General features: G+C 56.3%; 1 protein-coding gene across 1 annotated transcript; it reads right to left on the bottom strand.

The window, feature by feature from the left end:
- Positions 1 to 1,560: 1,560 nt before the first annotated feature.
- SSC4D (scavenger receptor cysteine rich family member with 4 domains) lies at positions 1,561 to 11,945 on the bottom strand. Its single transcript, XM_039562979.1, has 11 exons — positions 11,795 to 11,945; positions 8,863 to 8,898; positions 7,729 to 8,034; positions 6,700 to 6,771; positions 6,071 to 6,385; positions 5,279 to 5,359; positions 4,946 to 5,023; positions 4,072 to 4,383; positions 3,582 to 3,659; positions 2,760 to 3,087; positions 1,561 to 1,858 (listed from the first exon to the last, which is right to left on the bottom strand). Exons 1-10 carry the CDS (start codon positions 11,901 to 11,903, stop codon positions 2,771 to 2,773), a joined length of 1,704 nt encoding a protein of 567 aa, XP_039418913.1. The 5' UTR covers positions 11,904 to 11,945; the 3' UTR covers positions 1,561 to 1,858; positions 2,760 to 2,770.
- Between the last annotated feature and the right edge of the window lie 3,477 nt (positions 11,946 to 15,422).

The raw sequence follows: 15,422 nt of genomic DNA, 5'->3' as shown, positions 1-15,422 counted from the left end.
GATGGGAGCTGGGCAGGAACTCGGCTTATCCCGGCTCCCACGCAGCCGCTGCAGCCTGGCTGTGGTCCCGTGGTGGGATGCGCTGGCACCCCGGGCACCCCCCGCGCTGGTACCCTACTCCAGAGCATTCCTTGTGCTGCTGCTGAGTGCCAGGGCATCTCCTGTGCTTCTACCCTGCTCCAGAGCATTCCCTGTGCTGGTACCCAGCTCCAGAGCATTCCCTGTGCTTCTACCCTGTTCCAGAGCATTCCCTGTGCTTCTACCCTGCTCCAGAGCATTCCCTCTGCTGCTGCCCTGCTCCAGAGCATTCCCTGTGCTGCTGCCCTGCTCCAGGGCAACCCCTGTGCTGCTGCCGTGCTGCAGAGCCAGGGCATCCTCCATCCCCCTGTTCCTTGCCCCAGGGCATCCCTATGCTGGTACCCTGCTCCCACCCTGCCTGCCACTCCCAGAGGAGCAGGAGATGATGCCCAGCTTGGCTGTGGAGTGTCTGGGGGGATCCCTGTGGATCCCAGCCCATCCCGAGCTGGCTGCAGGAGAAAACGCTGGAAGACGAGGGAGGCAGCTGCTGCCTTTCCCGGCTGGAAACCCTTTGCTTGCCGGATTGTCGGCTGTGAAAGGGAGAAACTCCGGATACCAGGATCTGCTCTTCCCAGCTCACAGCCAAGAAGAGCAGGGTGTGGGGTAACACCAAAAACCAGCCTGGCTTTGCCAGCTCAAGGCACAGTCCCCAAGAAAAACAGGGAAAACCCATCCAGCCTTTCTTATCTTCCTCCCTGTGACACCCCAAGAGGCAGCAGCTCCCAGAGCAGCTCCTGGCCACCAGCCCCACTCCCATCTCCCACAGCCAAAGGGAGGGGCCGGCAAAGCTGGAGGAGCCCACGGCACCCTCTGAGCCATCCCCAGCTGCCATGAGCTGCAGGGATGGCCTGGGAGCTGCTGGGGACAGCTCTGTCCCCCTCCTGCTCCCAGCAGGACCCAGACATTGCCCAGCTGTCCTGGAGGCAGGAGGCGAGACGGGAAGTGAGTGGGCAGTGGAGCGTGCAGGACCTGGGAGCACAGGGAAAGGAGGATTTTGTTCACACACCACCTCCCTGCCCTCTCCCAGGGCCCCAGCAAGCCCTTGTCCAGCTGTGCTGCCACAGCCTGCCTGGAAGATGCTTCCATGCCTCAGTTTCCCCACTGATGGAAATCTGGACTGGCACAAAGTGCTGGGAAAGCTCTGTCCATGGGAAGTGGAAGAGAAGCAGCCAACAGGAGCCTGAGCATGGGGCCAGGGCCACCCCACAGCCCACGTGACTGCCAAATCCCACCGGGAACAAACCCAAAGCTGGATCCAACCTCACCCCTGAGCCTGGTGGCATCAGGGTTCCACCCCCAGAGCGGGGGTGGGGAAAGGTTCAAGCTGAGCTCTCAGCTGGGTAGGAATCAAGGGCTGCTTAAGGGTCAGCAAGGGATTTGGGGCAATTTTTGGCAGCAAGAACTGAGCTCTCTCCCCCAGGTTTGGGGCATCTCCTCTTCCCCAGGCATTTGCTTCTACGCAGGGCTTTGAGAGGATGACAGGAAAACAAGTCAGCTCTCAGAGCACTTTCAAAGGGCTTTTATTTATTCACAAAACAAACCCAAACACATATAAGAAAAAAAAGGGAAAACCAAAAAAACCCAACCCAGGAATATGCACAGTCTATTATTAACAAAATAATTGCACAGAGTAGTGAGCTCTGTGCCACTGCACAAGCCCTTCCCCACTCTTGAGCCCTATCCATGAGAACACGGAGATCATTTTCCCAGTGTCCCAGTAGGAATCAAACACTTGGTGGTGAAGGCGACTGGTGCTGCAGGCTGGGTCTTTCCACCTGAGCTGGGAGGAAAACAGCCTTTATACCCCAAAGGCACAGCACTGGGGAAGGAGCAGGCTCCTGGGTCCCTTTCCTTGCTCTGGGAAGGGATTTGGGGTCTTCCCTATGGTTTTCCATCTGCTTGTGTCCTGTGTGCCAGCCCCCTCCCTGCCCTGGGCACCTCAGAGCATGGAGCTTTTGGGACAGAGCAGCCAAAGCCAGCACGTCTGTATGGCACAGGATGGGGGGACTGCAGGGAGTCCCATCCTTTCCCACTCCCCAGGGGATTTTTTGGGCATGGACTGGCTGTGCTGAAGCCTGCCAGGAAGGGAAATCTCGTCCTAGCTCTCCTAAACCCCACAGTGTTTGCAGAAGAAACAGGTGAAACAGGCACAAGGATTGCGTGAGATCCAACGCCTGCATTTCTGCTGCATGGAAATGGGGGAGGAATTGGTATTTCTGATACCAAAATGGGAAGAAAAAGCTGGTATTGGGATTGCTGGAGGGCTTGCAAAGCAAATTGCAGAACAGCAGCAACTTACTGCAGAGCCACTGGAGCATCCTGGTGTGATTTCAGCCCCCTTTTTACATTTTCTGAGTATAATTTAACGTCATTTTCACAGCAGAAAATCCATTTTTCTCTCCTCATTTCTTAAAAGAAATGGCTGAAACCAACCAGATTTCACACCACAGGCAGTTTTGTTTTTCCAAGGGGCAGTCCGGGGGTGGGTGGGGAGGAAACTTCAGCCGCTATTTCAGGAGCTGAGGAGAACCCAGTTCTCACCCAGCTCTTCCCATCCTCGGAGCCCAAACACCCACAGGGCACCCAGCCAGTGCAGGGAGCATGTCCAGACCAGCAGCCAAGGCTCTGCCCTCTCTGTGGCCTTGCCACCAGCTCCCTCCAGCATCCCTGTCCCCCCTTACCTGCGGAAGGGTCATAGGATGGCACAGACAGCACCGGCATCCTCGGAGTGGTCGCAGTTGTGGACGTCCCAGCGGATGTGGGAGCAGCGCAGCAGCGAGGGCTCGTGGCCCTTGCACTTGAGGTTGTCGAGGAAGATGTAGCCGGTGCCTTGGCCGTAGCGTGCCTCCCCCCAGGCCGCCAGGGCGTGGCCACAGCCCAGCTGCCTGCACACCACCTTGGCGTCCCGCAGGTCCCAGGCGTCGTCACACACCGTCCCCCACTGGGACAGGTAGAACACCTCCACGCGCCCCTCGCACCGGTGGCTGCCGTTCACCAGGCGCAGGGACCCTGCGGAGGGGAGGGGGTGAGGCAGCCCCTGCCCGTGCCCGCCCCAGCGCTGTGTCCCCCTCTCCCTGCCTGTCCTGGGACAGCCCTGGTCTCTCTGAGGTTCAGAGCTCCCCCACTGCCTTTGCACGGGCAGGAGCAGGGCGATGGCCACTGGCCAGCACTGGAGCTGGGGGTGACCCTCAGAGCGTCGTGGTGGATGTTAAGTTGGAGGAACAGACAATAATCTCTGTTCCGGCTCAGCCCCTTTGGTCCATCACCTCCTCCCCTGCCCTGAGGTCCATCGCCCAATGTCCATCACCTCTGCCTGAACCAGCCTTGTGAGCACCAGGAGAGGCCATGACTTAACATTGCCAGCAGTCTTTCCCCCTCCTGTGAGCCGCTCCAGGCACTGCCAAATCTTGTGCCTCTGCCTGAGCCACTTTTTTCCACCCTGTGCCAGCATGGAGCATCCCCAGGGCTGGCAGTGTGTCCCCAGGTGACACCCCAGTACCTACCCTCCTTGGGATGAGTCGGGGCCAACGTGGTGGTTGTAGCAGTGGCTTCTTGGAAATGGTCTTCAGTGTCACCAGCACCTGGTGCAGTGGAGGGGAGGTGGGAAAAGTGACTCAAGGGACAGGGTCGGGTCAGAGCCCCCCAGCCGTGGTGTGGGATGGCGGGGGATGGGTTTAGGGATGTGGTGTGGGATGGCTGGGGATGGCTGCAGGGGTGTGGGGTGGGATGTGCAGCCACTGTGCACAAATGGAGACCAGAGGGGGTGCTCACACTCCACTGCACCGACTGCCACTGCTGTCCCCATGTGCAGGAGAAACCCCGTGGTCTGGGGGCTCATTATTCACCTACCACCCCATTTGGGGGACCCCATTTCCCACAGCCAGCCTGAGCACTGCCAAAATCCTCCCTACACCCATTCTCTCCTTGACTTTCCCACTGAGCTGGGCTTCACCGGCAACCTGCTGACCCCCTCCTGCCAGCTCCCACTGTCACCTCGGCAGATGACCCCGGCGTCCTCGTGGTGGCCGCAGTTGTGCTGTCCCCAGCCCAGGTGGAAGCAGTCGGCCAGGCGCGCCTCGCCGCCGCCGCAGCCCACGTTGTCCAGCAGCACGGGCCCGCTGCCGTAGCCGAAGGAGCCGAGCACGGTGGCGGCGAGGGCGGTGCCGCAGCCCAGCTGCCGGCAAACCACCTGGGCGTCGGGGAAGTCCCAGTCGTCGTCGCAGACGGTGCCCCAGGTGCCGCGGTGCCGCACCTCTACCCGCCCGCGGCAGCTCCCGTTCCCGTTCGCCAGCCGCAAGCCGCCACCTGCGTGGCACGACGCCGGGGGGACCAGGGCTCCACAGGGGGTCCGGTGTCCCCTGCTGACCCTCCAAGGGCGTGGGGTGAGCCCCCGGTTTCTGGGGGAACGCCTGGGGACGTGGGAGCAACCCCTTGGGGATGTGGGGTAAAAACTTGTGGGCATGGGGTGAGCCTCTGGGTTATGGGGTAACGCCTGGAGAGCGCAGGATGAACTGTGGGGATGTCAGCTGAGCCCCTGGGGACACAGGGTGAGTCCTGGTGCTGTGGGGTGACACTGGGTACATGGGGTGATTCCCGAGCAGCATGGGGTGGGCACCGTGAGCACGAAGCAATCCCTGGAGATGTGGGACGAACCTCTGAGTGGCATGGGGTGAACACCGTGGGAGCATGGAGTAAACCCTGGGCATGTGGGGTGAGCCCTGAGGATGTGAGATAATTCCTGAGGCATGGATTGAGCACTTGGAACATGGGGTGACCTTTGGGGACATGGGAGGAGCTCTGGGGATGTAGAGTGACTCCCCCAGGGATGTGAAGCCCCATGCAGGACTAGCAGCAGCTGCACACTTACTTTCCTGCTCGACGGTCAGGAGCGCGGTGGTGACCACCTCGGTGGCCTGGGAGGGCTGGTCCCTGCTGTCTGTCACTGCTGGGACAAGTATGGGGACACGTGGGCATTGAGAGGTCCACATCCAGCACCTGCTGCCCCTGCTCCACCAACCTCCTGGTTGGTGCCAGCATCCACCAGCACCATGGCTGCCCCCTGGCAAGACCCTGCCACGGGCAATGTCACCTCCCGAGCATCATCCATGCATGGCAGGACCCCGGGGTGGTCAGGCTGGGTCACAAGAGGGCACAGAGGGCACAGCTTCCCCCACAGATGGGCGACTGCCAACCTCCTTACCTGTGGCCGTGGCTGTGAGCATCTCCTCGGAGCCCAGGGTCACCGAGGTGGTGAAGGATGTAATGGTGGATGTGTCCAGTCCTGTGGTGACACAGAAGGATAGAGGTGGCACCTGGGAGATTTCATCACCAGGATCCATTACCTTTCATGCTTCATTATCCCCTGCCCCTCTGAGCAAGGTCTGGGTGTGGTGGTGCCACCAACTGTGTGCCCAGAGGAGGTGCCACAGGGGATGGGGATGTTTAGGGAGGAAAGGACCAGCCTGAAAAATTGTCCCTTTTGTCCTACACCATCCCCTTTCTCTGTTAATAGTGGGAAAGGGAAAGCACTGGCACTTAGTGCTCCTGTCATTAGCCATGATAATGAGGGAATTCAGGGGGATTATTAACATTATGAACAGTAATCAGTGGAGAATGGCAGGAATACATCATTTCAGGAGGGGAAGGGGAGGCAGGCTGGGCCTGGCGCTGTGCCCGGCCCCTGGCAGCCCCTCCCTCCTTCCGGACACGGGCAGCTTGTTTTCCAGCCAGCAGAGCAGGGAAATGGCAGAGGGAAATGGCAGCATGACAGATGCATTTCCCCTTCAAGTCACCACCCTGGCTGTGCTCCAGGCTCCTGGCATGGGGTTGCTACTCCAGAGAACCAGGATGAGGGTGGATAAGGAGCAAGGATGCACCTACAGCGCAGAGCCCAACCTTGGGTACCTCAGCATCTCTCTGAGGCCTGTTCTGCTTGGAGACCAGGATGTCCCTGGGTTTTTCCCCACCCCGAGGGTGATGCCCAGCCCAGTACCTGTGCAGATGACCCCAGCATCCTCGTGGTGGCCACAGTTGTGGATGCCCCAGCCCAGGCTGTAGCAGGCGGACAAGAAGGGCTCGCTGCCGTCGCAGTTGACATTGTCCAGGAGGATACGTCCTGTTCCATAGCCAAAATAAGCATTGCTCTTGTAATCCAGGGCTTGCCCACAGCCCAGCTGCTTGCAGACCACGCTGGCATCGCTCAGGCCCCAATCATCGTCGCAGACGGTGCCCCAGTTCCCGCGGTAGAAGATCTCCACCCGGCCCTGGCAGGTGTCGGGGCCGCTCACCAGGCGGATGCTGCCGTCACCTGGAGGGTGGCAGCATGAGGTGAGAAGGATGTGGTGTCCCTGCACGTGGCACAGCAATGCCACCGTGCCCAGACCCTGCCGTGCCTGTGGTGGCAAAGAAAATGAGTGAGAAAAAGCAGGGAAGGGTGAAGCTTTAAAGCAATGGGGCTTGGGAGCCTTGGGAACCTCTGGGGTAGGGTGTAGCCATGGCCAGCACAGTGATGGGGTTTGGGGGTCTGCACCTCAGGGCTGGAGGGTTGGGAGGCTTCAAGAGGGGCAGCTGGTGACAGTAGGGGACACTGCCCTCATGTGCAATGACAGCTGAGCAGCTTACTTTCCCCATCCTGTACCGAGGCCATGAGGGTCCTGGTGGTCGGTCCTTCGCTGACTTGAGTGGGCGAGAACTCTGCAAAGGGAAGCAGAGAGGTGGCACCTGCTGCTGCTCCACCCCGAAGCCAGAGGGATCCCTCCCCACCCCACTGCTCCAGGAGGGTCTGCACCAAAACAGCCCCAGCTGGGAAATAGAGGGGTTTGAAGCTGCACCTCCCTGCCCAGAGCTCTTTGCCAACGCCTCCAGCCTCTCTTCTTCCCTCAGACCCAGCTCCCCACCTCCTTTTTCACTCCTTCCACCTCTCCTCTCCAACAATGGCATGACTCAGTTTCCTGCCCAATCCACAACCTCTGTTCTCTGGTTGCTGTTGGTACAACCTACCAGCCAACCCACCATCCCTGCCTTTCCATCCCTCCTTTTCCAAGCCCTGCTTCTGCAGGACATGGGGATTCACTGAGCAGCTGCTCCAGGTCTGCACAGTCTCCCTTTCGCAGCTCGCTGATGCCTGGCTGATGAGCAAACCTTTCACAGTGAGGGAGGAACGTGTGTGGGGTACATAAGGGCCGTCACGGAGCCGTTCCACTTTCACTTGCCAAGTTCAAACACTTTCCACTGCTTTTCTCACCTTTAGGAACATCTCCTACTGAAAAGCTCAGCAATGTAAAGAAACACAAGTCAAAAGGGGAAAGAGCAGTTGGGCAGTAACTGACTCAGAGGCAGGAGCGTGGGTGGGCATGTGCTCTTTCCCCAGGGATTGTGCTGGAGAGGGCGCAAAGTCCCTGAGCTGGAGTGACAAGGAACACAAAACAGGCCGGTCACATTATGGAGCACCAGCCTGTGGAGCTGGGAGGTGACCTGGATTGAGGAGAAGGGCGAAAGGGAGGATGCAGAGGATGTTTGGCTGACCCAGGTCAGAGGAACTGGCTCTGTGATAAAACTCTTGGGCTCCACCAAGGCCCCTGCAGCCCGCAAGTCTTGCACTCCACAGGAACCCCCTGCTCTCCTTGCCCCCAAAGAACCCAACCTCGTTACCATTGCAAACAACAGCCACATCCTCATAGTGGTAGCAGTTGTGGATGCCCCAGCCATGGCTCCAGCACTCGCTTAGGGCTGCCTCCCAGCCCTTGCAGTCCACGTTGTCCAGGAAGATGGGCCCACTCCCCTGGCCGAAGGTCATGGCGGCTGGGAGGGTGATGGCATGGCCACAGCCCAGCTGGCGACACACCACGTTGGCATCCACGATGTCCCAGTCATCGTCGCAGACCGTCCCCCAGGAGCCGTTGTAGAGGATCTCCACTCGCCCCTGGCACCGGCTGGGCCCGTTGGCAAGACGGATCTCTGGGAGGATGGGAACAGAGAGGTCCCTCAGCAGGCAGTGGGCCACGGGGAGCAAATCTACATCAAACTCCTGCCCCTTAAATAAAATCCTGCCCCTTCTCTGTAGCACAAGACAGTTGTTGGCTTGGTGCTGCCCACCTGCTGGTGGGACACGGGCTCCCCTTCATCTGCTGGAAGCAGTCAATGTGGAGACACAGCACATCTCAATCTGGGAATGCACCATCACCAAGGTCAGGCTGGACAGGGCTTTGGGCAGCCTGGTCTAGTGGAAGGTGTTCCCTTCCAACCTAAACCATTCTGTGGCTCTGTGGTGCTCCCATCATCTTGCCTGCTGATGGGCAAAAGCCCGGTGGGAGAAGGGAAAGGCAGACATGTGGCACCACATGTTGACATACAATAGGTGACAAGCGACAAGATGCAATTAGCAAATTCTTATTAGCCTCAGCAAATGCATCCAGAGCTGGTCCCACATGGGAGCTGGTGGGATGGAGATGATCTCTCAAGCTGCTGGCAACGGGGAGCAGGCGTGGAAGTGCCCGGGGTCCACCACATCAAGGGAATTATTTACTTGCACGTGATGCATGGCACAGGGACAGGGATTCAGCAGGAGGTGGCAAAATACTCCTCTCAGGATAATTAGTGGAATAGGGATAGTAAAGGATCTTTATTTCCTTTCTGTAAAAGAAGTTTAGCTTCTTCTTGCTGCTTTTTGTTCCAAACCAGTATCTTTCCTTCTTTAAACTCCCCAAATCCCTTCTTTTACCTAAAAATGCATTTTTCAACTACAAAACTTCCTGGAGGAAAGTGACTTTAGGAGAAGAATCTCACCTGGGAATGGCAACAGCTCGGGCTCAGAGGTGGTGCCTGCAAGGGAGAAGAGAAGGGATCAGGTCTCCCCAGAGAGGAGGAGATGAAACTCGGAGAGTGATGGCAGCAGGGATGGGATGGGTGTGGTGGGGACTGGCAGGACTCATCAGCCCTTGGACCCTTCCCTTTCCTTCAAAGTCCTGGTGTTTTTAGGGGAAAAAATGATCACCCTTCCCCAGGGCATCACTTAATCTACTTCACAGGTGGGGAAACTGAGGCAGCATATGAGTGACTGTGACTCTGGTGGTGCTTGAAGCACAGGGTGACACATGTGTGACCCTGATGAGCCCAGTGGCCAGCAGAAGCCACCCCAGGTGGGTCCTGTCTTGGGCCAGGTCTTGAGGACTTTTGTGTCCATCCTCGGTTCCATTGCTGCCTTGCTGTGAGCCCTGGGCAGCTCCTGCATTCTCCTGCTCCACCACCCCCATGGAAAACTTGTGTGGTGAGATGGGAACAAGGAAAATCAATCCTGCCTAGCTTGAGAAACCCAGTGGAGATGTCCTGATGGAAGATGCTGTACCCTAAGTGCATTTTCATCTATTATTTCTTTATTTTCCCCAACAAAATCCACTTTTTGGAAGCTCCATAATGACATGCAAGTACCAACACACCCACTGACGGGGTGCAGCCACCTTAGGGGGTGAACAAACATCATCCAGAGGGAGGTGAACACTTGAAGGATGCAGGATGTGTCCTCATCTCTGGACCCCCCTCCCACAGTCTGGGCATTATTTAGCCACAAAATCCCTCTCAGCCCCAGTGCTGAGTGATGTGGGATCCCCCTTGGAATGCTGCCAGCATGGGTCACTGAGGGCTCCAGCTGGTCCAGGAGGTCACAGGAACACGATAATGACGCCCTGGGGGATAGTGGATGGGGATGGGTGGCTGGACCTTTTGTACCTCTCAGTTCACAAAGTCTTGGCCGATGCTGGAGCCCAGCACAGATCTTGAGCATCCGAGGTGTCCTGGGCTTGAGGCTCTCCCTGCACAACCCTCTCCCATAGGTGACACCTTCCAAAATCCTTCCAAACCTAGTGGAAGGTGTCCCTGCCCATGGCAGGGGGGTTGGAACGATACAAGCCTTAAGGTGCCTTCCAACCCAAACCATTCTGTGATTCTGTGATGCCTCCATGCTAATTACAGCACCCAAGGGCTGATCAACACCCGTGGTGCCTCTGTGGCCTCTTGTCCTCCCACTGCCTTGGACCAGCCCTGTCCTGCTTCACGCTCAGCCTACGAGCAGTGACGGGAAGGTCAATCCCAGCCGCTCCGGAGGCGGATGTCACCGCCGTGAGAAGCAGCGTGAGCCTGGGGGGACAGGGGAGCAGATGAACCCACCTCCCTTTTCCTCGCTAGGACGTTGCCTGGGAGACCATTAAGTCAGCCAGAAATCAGGGCTGTCAAAGAAAGACCTAGAAGCCCCAAGAGAAAGGAGAATAAGGCAACTGTCTGGCTGTATCCATGACTTAGCAGGGATGCTGGGATGAAGAGCAGCATTCGGGGAGCTCCAGCGTGGTCGGGTGCTGCTGCCCTATCCAGCTGGACCAGGCATGGAAAGGGATGCTGTGATTCCAGCAGGACCTGGGGATTAAACAGGTGAGACCATGGGAGCAGAGAGGCTCTGCAGGAGAGGACAGGGAAGGATACAGCAGCCCCGTGGGTTGGATAACAGGAGAGAGGTAATTCAGCTCACCTCTGCACCAAAAATGTGGAGGTGTGAGGGTTTCTAGGAAGAGTGTTTGATCCTGGTTGGTATTGATTTTTAACACCTAGTCCACACTAGTGCCGAAAAAGCAGTGGATAAAAGGACATTGATAAATATTCATCTCCCTTTGAGTCAAAATCAAAGCTCTGAAATATTCATTTAAGAGTATCCTCCAGCAAAGTCAGGAGAGATCTGAAAAAAATATGCCTGGTGAGTCTACAATAATGAGGAGCGAGGGGAAAACTGTCTTTTTTGAGAAGAAATAGAGCCCTCCATGTTTCTCTGATCCAGCTTCACAAAGCCGAAAGAAAAGGGGGAAACTGCTCGAGTAAACACCGCTGCTAAACAAAACCACCGAAAGGGAGGACAAATCGCCCTTCGTTAGCGACTAATCTGTGCCCATTAATGAAGAGAACCAGGAGAGCCAGGAGATGCAGGGGACAGCGACAGAGCCACCGGGGTCCCCTCAGGGTCCCCACACCCGAGTGTGGGCACAGATGCTGCCGCAGCACCTCGAGGGAGAAGGGAAGCACCAGCTGAGGGGGTGGGAAGGTAAAACCCGATTTAACTCAGTTAGGATGTCTGACTACACCTGAATTCCCAGTTTTCTGGCTGGCTGTGCCTTGGCGCCGGTTTGTTGAGGCAGGAATGTGTTCCCCGCCGCCTGGCTGTAATTCCATGGACAGAGTCACACAGGGATAACCACGCTGCCACAGCGCTGGTGCGGACCCGCCTTCCAGAGCGGGAATGGCTTTTCCCAGATTTAAATGCTTCCCAGCTTGGCTGGACAGTGCCTGCCAGGACTGAGAAGGGGCCGTTGTCCTCAGGGGATGGGTGTTCATTCCACCTGTTTCCTTGGGCAGGACTGGTCTCACAGGTCCTGGGAGCAAGCCCAGGAGCATCCCTTGGCCATCAGCATCTTCCCATGGGGGCTGCCCGCTCCGGAGCCCAAAACTGCTCTGTCCCCAGTGCTGGCAGCTGCCTGCCCCATTCCCCTGCCTGTCCTGAGTGCTGGGCTCGCCATCACACCCAGGTCACGGTGGGAGATAAGAGCTGAATTTGCTCCCTCCATCCCTGTAGGGGACACCACAATAATCCTGCTCCTGGAGAAAATCTACCTACAAATCTGAGCTGGAGAGGGATCACGGGTGCCTAAAACCCCTCCCGCTGCCCCAGGCAGGAGCTCACCGGTGGGGCTGAGGAGGAGGACGAGGAGCATGGCTGGCATCAAGGAGAGAGACAGCACCTCGATGTCCGGCACCTCGTGCCGGGTGTCTGGACAGGGACCGACTGTCATTGCTGCTTCTCAGTCCTCCTGCAGGCGAATTTCCAGAGGAGAATTCCCTGAAACATGCAAACAGCAGTGTTAGTGTGGCGGCCAGGAGAGCCTGTGATCACCAAGGGCCATGCAGGACCTGTGAACGTGTCCCTCCTCAGTATTTCCAGGAGCAGTGACCAGGAGACACGTGAAAAGGAATTCCAGCTGGGTTTATTGAGAACAAGAGATATTTTTTTGAGTGGCAAGATGAATCTGAAGGGCCGTAATCCCACCTGTGAGATAAAACTCAGCAATAGGGAAATGTCAGCAGAAAACGAGGAAGAGATTAAATATCTTAAGATTCCATTTCCCCCTCATTTACCACTCACTGCAAAGCGGTGGATTTCCATCTCTGTCTCACTCGCAGGCTGTTTGGGAGGGGATGGGTGCTGGTCCTGCTGGCCGGGACACCTCCGGGAGCCCAGACCGGCATCCCGGCGGTCCCAGCAGCCGGTCTGACGGCAGCGTGCGCTGGGGGAGCAGTGCCATCGTGAGGATGCTCCCGCACGCCGGCTCCAAAGCCGGGCTGTCAGGCTCAGCTAAGCGGAGCCCTAAAATTAGTCTCTCCAGCCCACACGGTGCACACCATCTCCTGAAGGGATGCACACCGACTGCTGCCGCTTCAGGCATCTGCTGGTGGTTAGAAACTTGGGAAAGGTCTTTGAAATCCACAGTATCAGTGACTAAACCCTCCTTCGCATAGAAACCCCTCATCCAGCCTTTTGCTGCTCCTGGTTTTCCCATGTGGAGGGCATTGGACGAGAAGGTGTCCACCCAGCCAAGGTCCCTCCAGACCATGGGCTGGGTGGGCTCCAGAGCCTCCAGACCAAGCCTTTGACTTCGCTGCCTGCACTAGGGAGAGATGATGGTGGACCAAAGGGTCTTGCACCAGCAGGAGGTGATGGAGCTGCAGGAAGGAGCCCGCATGGATGGGACACAGCCCCGTTCCATCTCCTTGATCCCTCTGCTCAGTTCGTGCTGACCAAGCCTCTGGAGGAGACTCACCAGCAGACAGACAGCTCAGTGATGGAAGATGAAAACCAATCTACTCGCTGAGGTGGTGGCTTTCAATACTCCATTCATCCCTCCTGAAGCACCGAATAATGTCTCCTTTTGTCCCACGGGCCCTGCCCTCTCTCCAGCGGGGCAGGGCTGACAGATGGCCCCTCCGCCGCCCTGCCCCGGCCAAACCCCGGCATCGCGTCCTGCTCGCAGGGACGTTGTCATCGCCGGCCACTTTTGTACCGGAGCCAGCGCGTTCCTGCTCCCTGGCAGGGTGGCAGCGGGCATTAACCACTGCGGTGCTGTGCCATGGCCGACCTCAAAGAGGGAAAACCCAACTTTCCTTCTCCGTCTGTGCTTTTCCAACTGCTTCTCAATCCTCACCCCAACGCTCAGGATTCAGCTGCAAAGTGAACCTACTTCCTTAAACGCAGCGGTGTTGGGGTTCTTTCAGAATGCCCACAGATTAAAAACAGCGTTTAAGCCATAGTTAGTCATCGTGGCACTGTAGCAAAACACAGCATCCCTTTTAACATTGCCCAGAGAAGCTGTGGCTGCCCCATCCCTGGAAGTGTCCAAGGGCAGGTTGGACAGGGCTTGGAGCAACCTGGGCTAGTGGAAGGAGTCCTGCCCGTGGCAGGGGGTGGAATGGGATGAGCTTTAAGGTCCCTTTCCAACCCAAACCATTCTATGATTCTGTGATGATTCTGTGATTTAAAGGGTTGCTGGACATGGGTTTATGGAAGTCCCTTCACACCAAGGTTTTCAAGCTGTCAGGTGTCCTGTGAAGCCAGCCCCACCATGACCCCGATGGAAGGAGCAGCAAATCCTCCATCACCCCCATCCTACACAACCACTGACCACCAGGGACGTACAAAACTCACAGGGGAGGACCAGGGCTGTAACATGGGGCACAGAAAGTCCCTGCTTTCACCCCAAATAACACACCACAGTAGACACACCGTGCCCAGCCAGCTCTTTGCCCTCGGTGAAGACTCTCTCCTCCCACCTGGACACAGGACCCCACAGGTCCTTTCATCCCTTCTGGTCCCCTTTGTACCCCTTGGCCAGAGCTGGAGTGAACCCCCGTGCTCTATTTATCACTTCTTCCACTTTTTAACTATTCAAAAAACTTCAGGAGAAATCACAGTTTTTCAGCTGCCACCACCCCACCAGATCATTATTTATAATTACAACCCTGACCTAAAAAAAAAAGCATCATAAATCCACATACCTGTTTGGTATTTCCTCTCCAGTATAAAGAGGCGTGTATCGAATCCCAGGAATACCTGTCCTCTTTTGAAATAAAGGAAGGAGCTGGCTAGTTAGTTATAAAAAATTTTAAAATAACATTTGAAATTAATATTTCCGATAAGATGTGATGGGGATAAGGCAGGATTTTTTTCTTTAGGTGAGATCTTGCTTAGTAAATTTAAAAAAAAAAAAAGATAAAGAGAGAAGAAAATGGATCTCATCCATCAACGGAACAGCTCCAGCCTGTCATCTCTTCGCACTTTTGGGGCTGCTGCTGCTGGGTTACAGCAGGATGGCAGCCCTGCAACCCATCCTGGGACAGATCATTCCCAAAGCCAAGGAGAAAGAGAGGGAGCAGGAGAAGGGGGAAGAAGAAGAGGAATAAGAAGCAGAAAGAGGAGAAGAGAGGGAAGACTGCTAAGGAGACATGGCGGGGAGGGAATGGCTCGGGTTTCAGGGAGGCAGGCAAGGACACATCCTTAAATTGGGTGCTGGCAGAGCCTGGGTTACGCCTCAAGGGGAAGGAAGAAGCTTTTTCAGAGGATTTGGGCTTTTCAGCTGCTTCCCACCTCCCTCCTCGGCTGTCTGAGTGCCCACCTGGAGAGGAAGTCAGCAATAACCATCTGGCTGGAAATCCTTCTGTCGGTGTCTGAGCCAGCACTGGGATGCAGCAGCAGGGGATAGTTCTAACCTCCTTCCCTGCCTGGGAGACTTGGAGACCTGTTCCTGGGGCAAACCAGGGTCTTCCCTGCCTGTTCCTAGGCAAGAAATTACCTTTAGAGGCCCCTTTTTTCAGGATTTTTCCTGTCTGACCATCCAAGGCATCTCTGCTGAGGATATTAGAGAGACCTGACCCATCCCTCACCAGCCTGTGGTGAGGGATGTCCTGTGGCTGGAAACCTTCCCCATCCACCTCCACCACCTCCTGCTCTACACATTCAACTTGTCTCCTTTTGCTCCTGACCAGAACATCTCTTTATTTTAAAAAGAGTTGTGTATATTTAATAATTTTTAACTATTACAGCTTTTTAACCATTTTAGCCATCATTGCAAGTAAAAGCCAGATAATGTGAGACTCTTGGGTCTCAGCAACCTTGAAGATCACAGAAAAGGAACCTCCAAACACACTGGGTTTCCCAGTCTTATGAATTCTTAAGTTCTCCAGCAATTTTAAGAGTCTGGTGTGCTTTTGGCTTTGAAAAAGTTAATTTTATGAGCCACATGATTCCCGGCCTCGTTCTC

This window comes from Corvus cornix, chromosome 19, assembly GCF_000738735.6.
Source record: "Corvus cornix cornix isolate S_Up_H32 chromosome 19, ASM73873v5, whole genome shotgun sequence".
NCBI lineage: Eukaryota > Metazoa > Chordata > Aves > Passeriformes > Corvidae > Corvus > Corvus cornix.
This window is presented reverse-complemented; position numbering and strand designations above follow the sequence as displayed.

Bases quoted from the DNA above. Each gene is read 5' to 3' on its own strand.
- SSC4D (XM_039562979.1), bottom strand. From the start codon at position 11,903: ATGACAGTCGGTCCCTGTCCAGACACCCGGCACGAGGTGCCGGACATC. The intron at 5,360-6,070 runs GTACTGGGCTGG...GTGTCACCACAG, and splicing joins TGCTGGGGTCATCTGCACAG to GACTGGACACATCCACCATT. The intron at 4,384-4,945 runs GTAAGTGTGCAG...CGTGCCACGCAG, and splicing joins CCTGACCGTCGAGCAGGAAA to GTGGCGGCTTGCGGCTGGCG.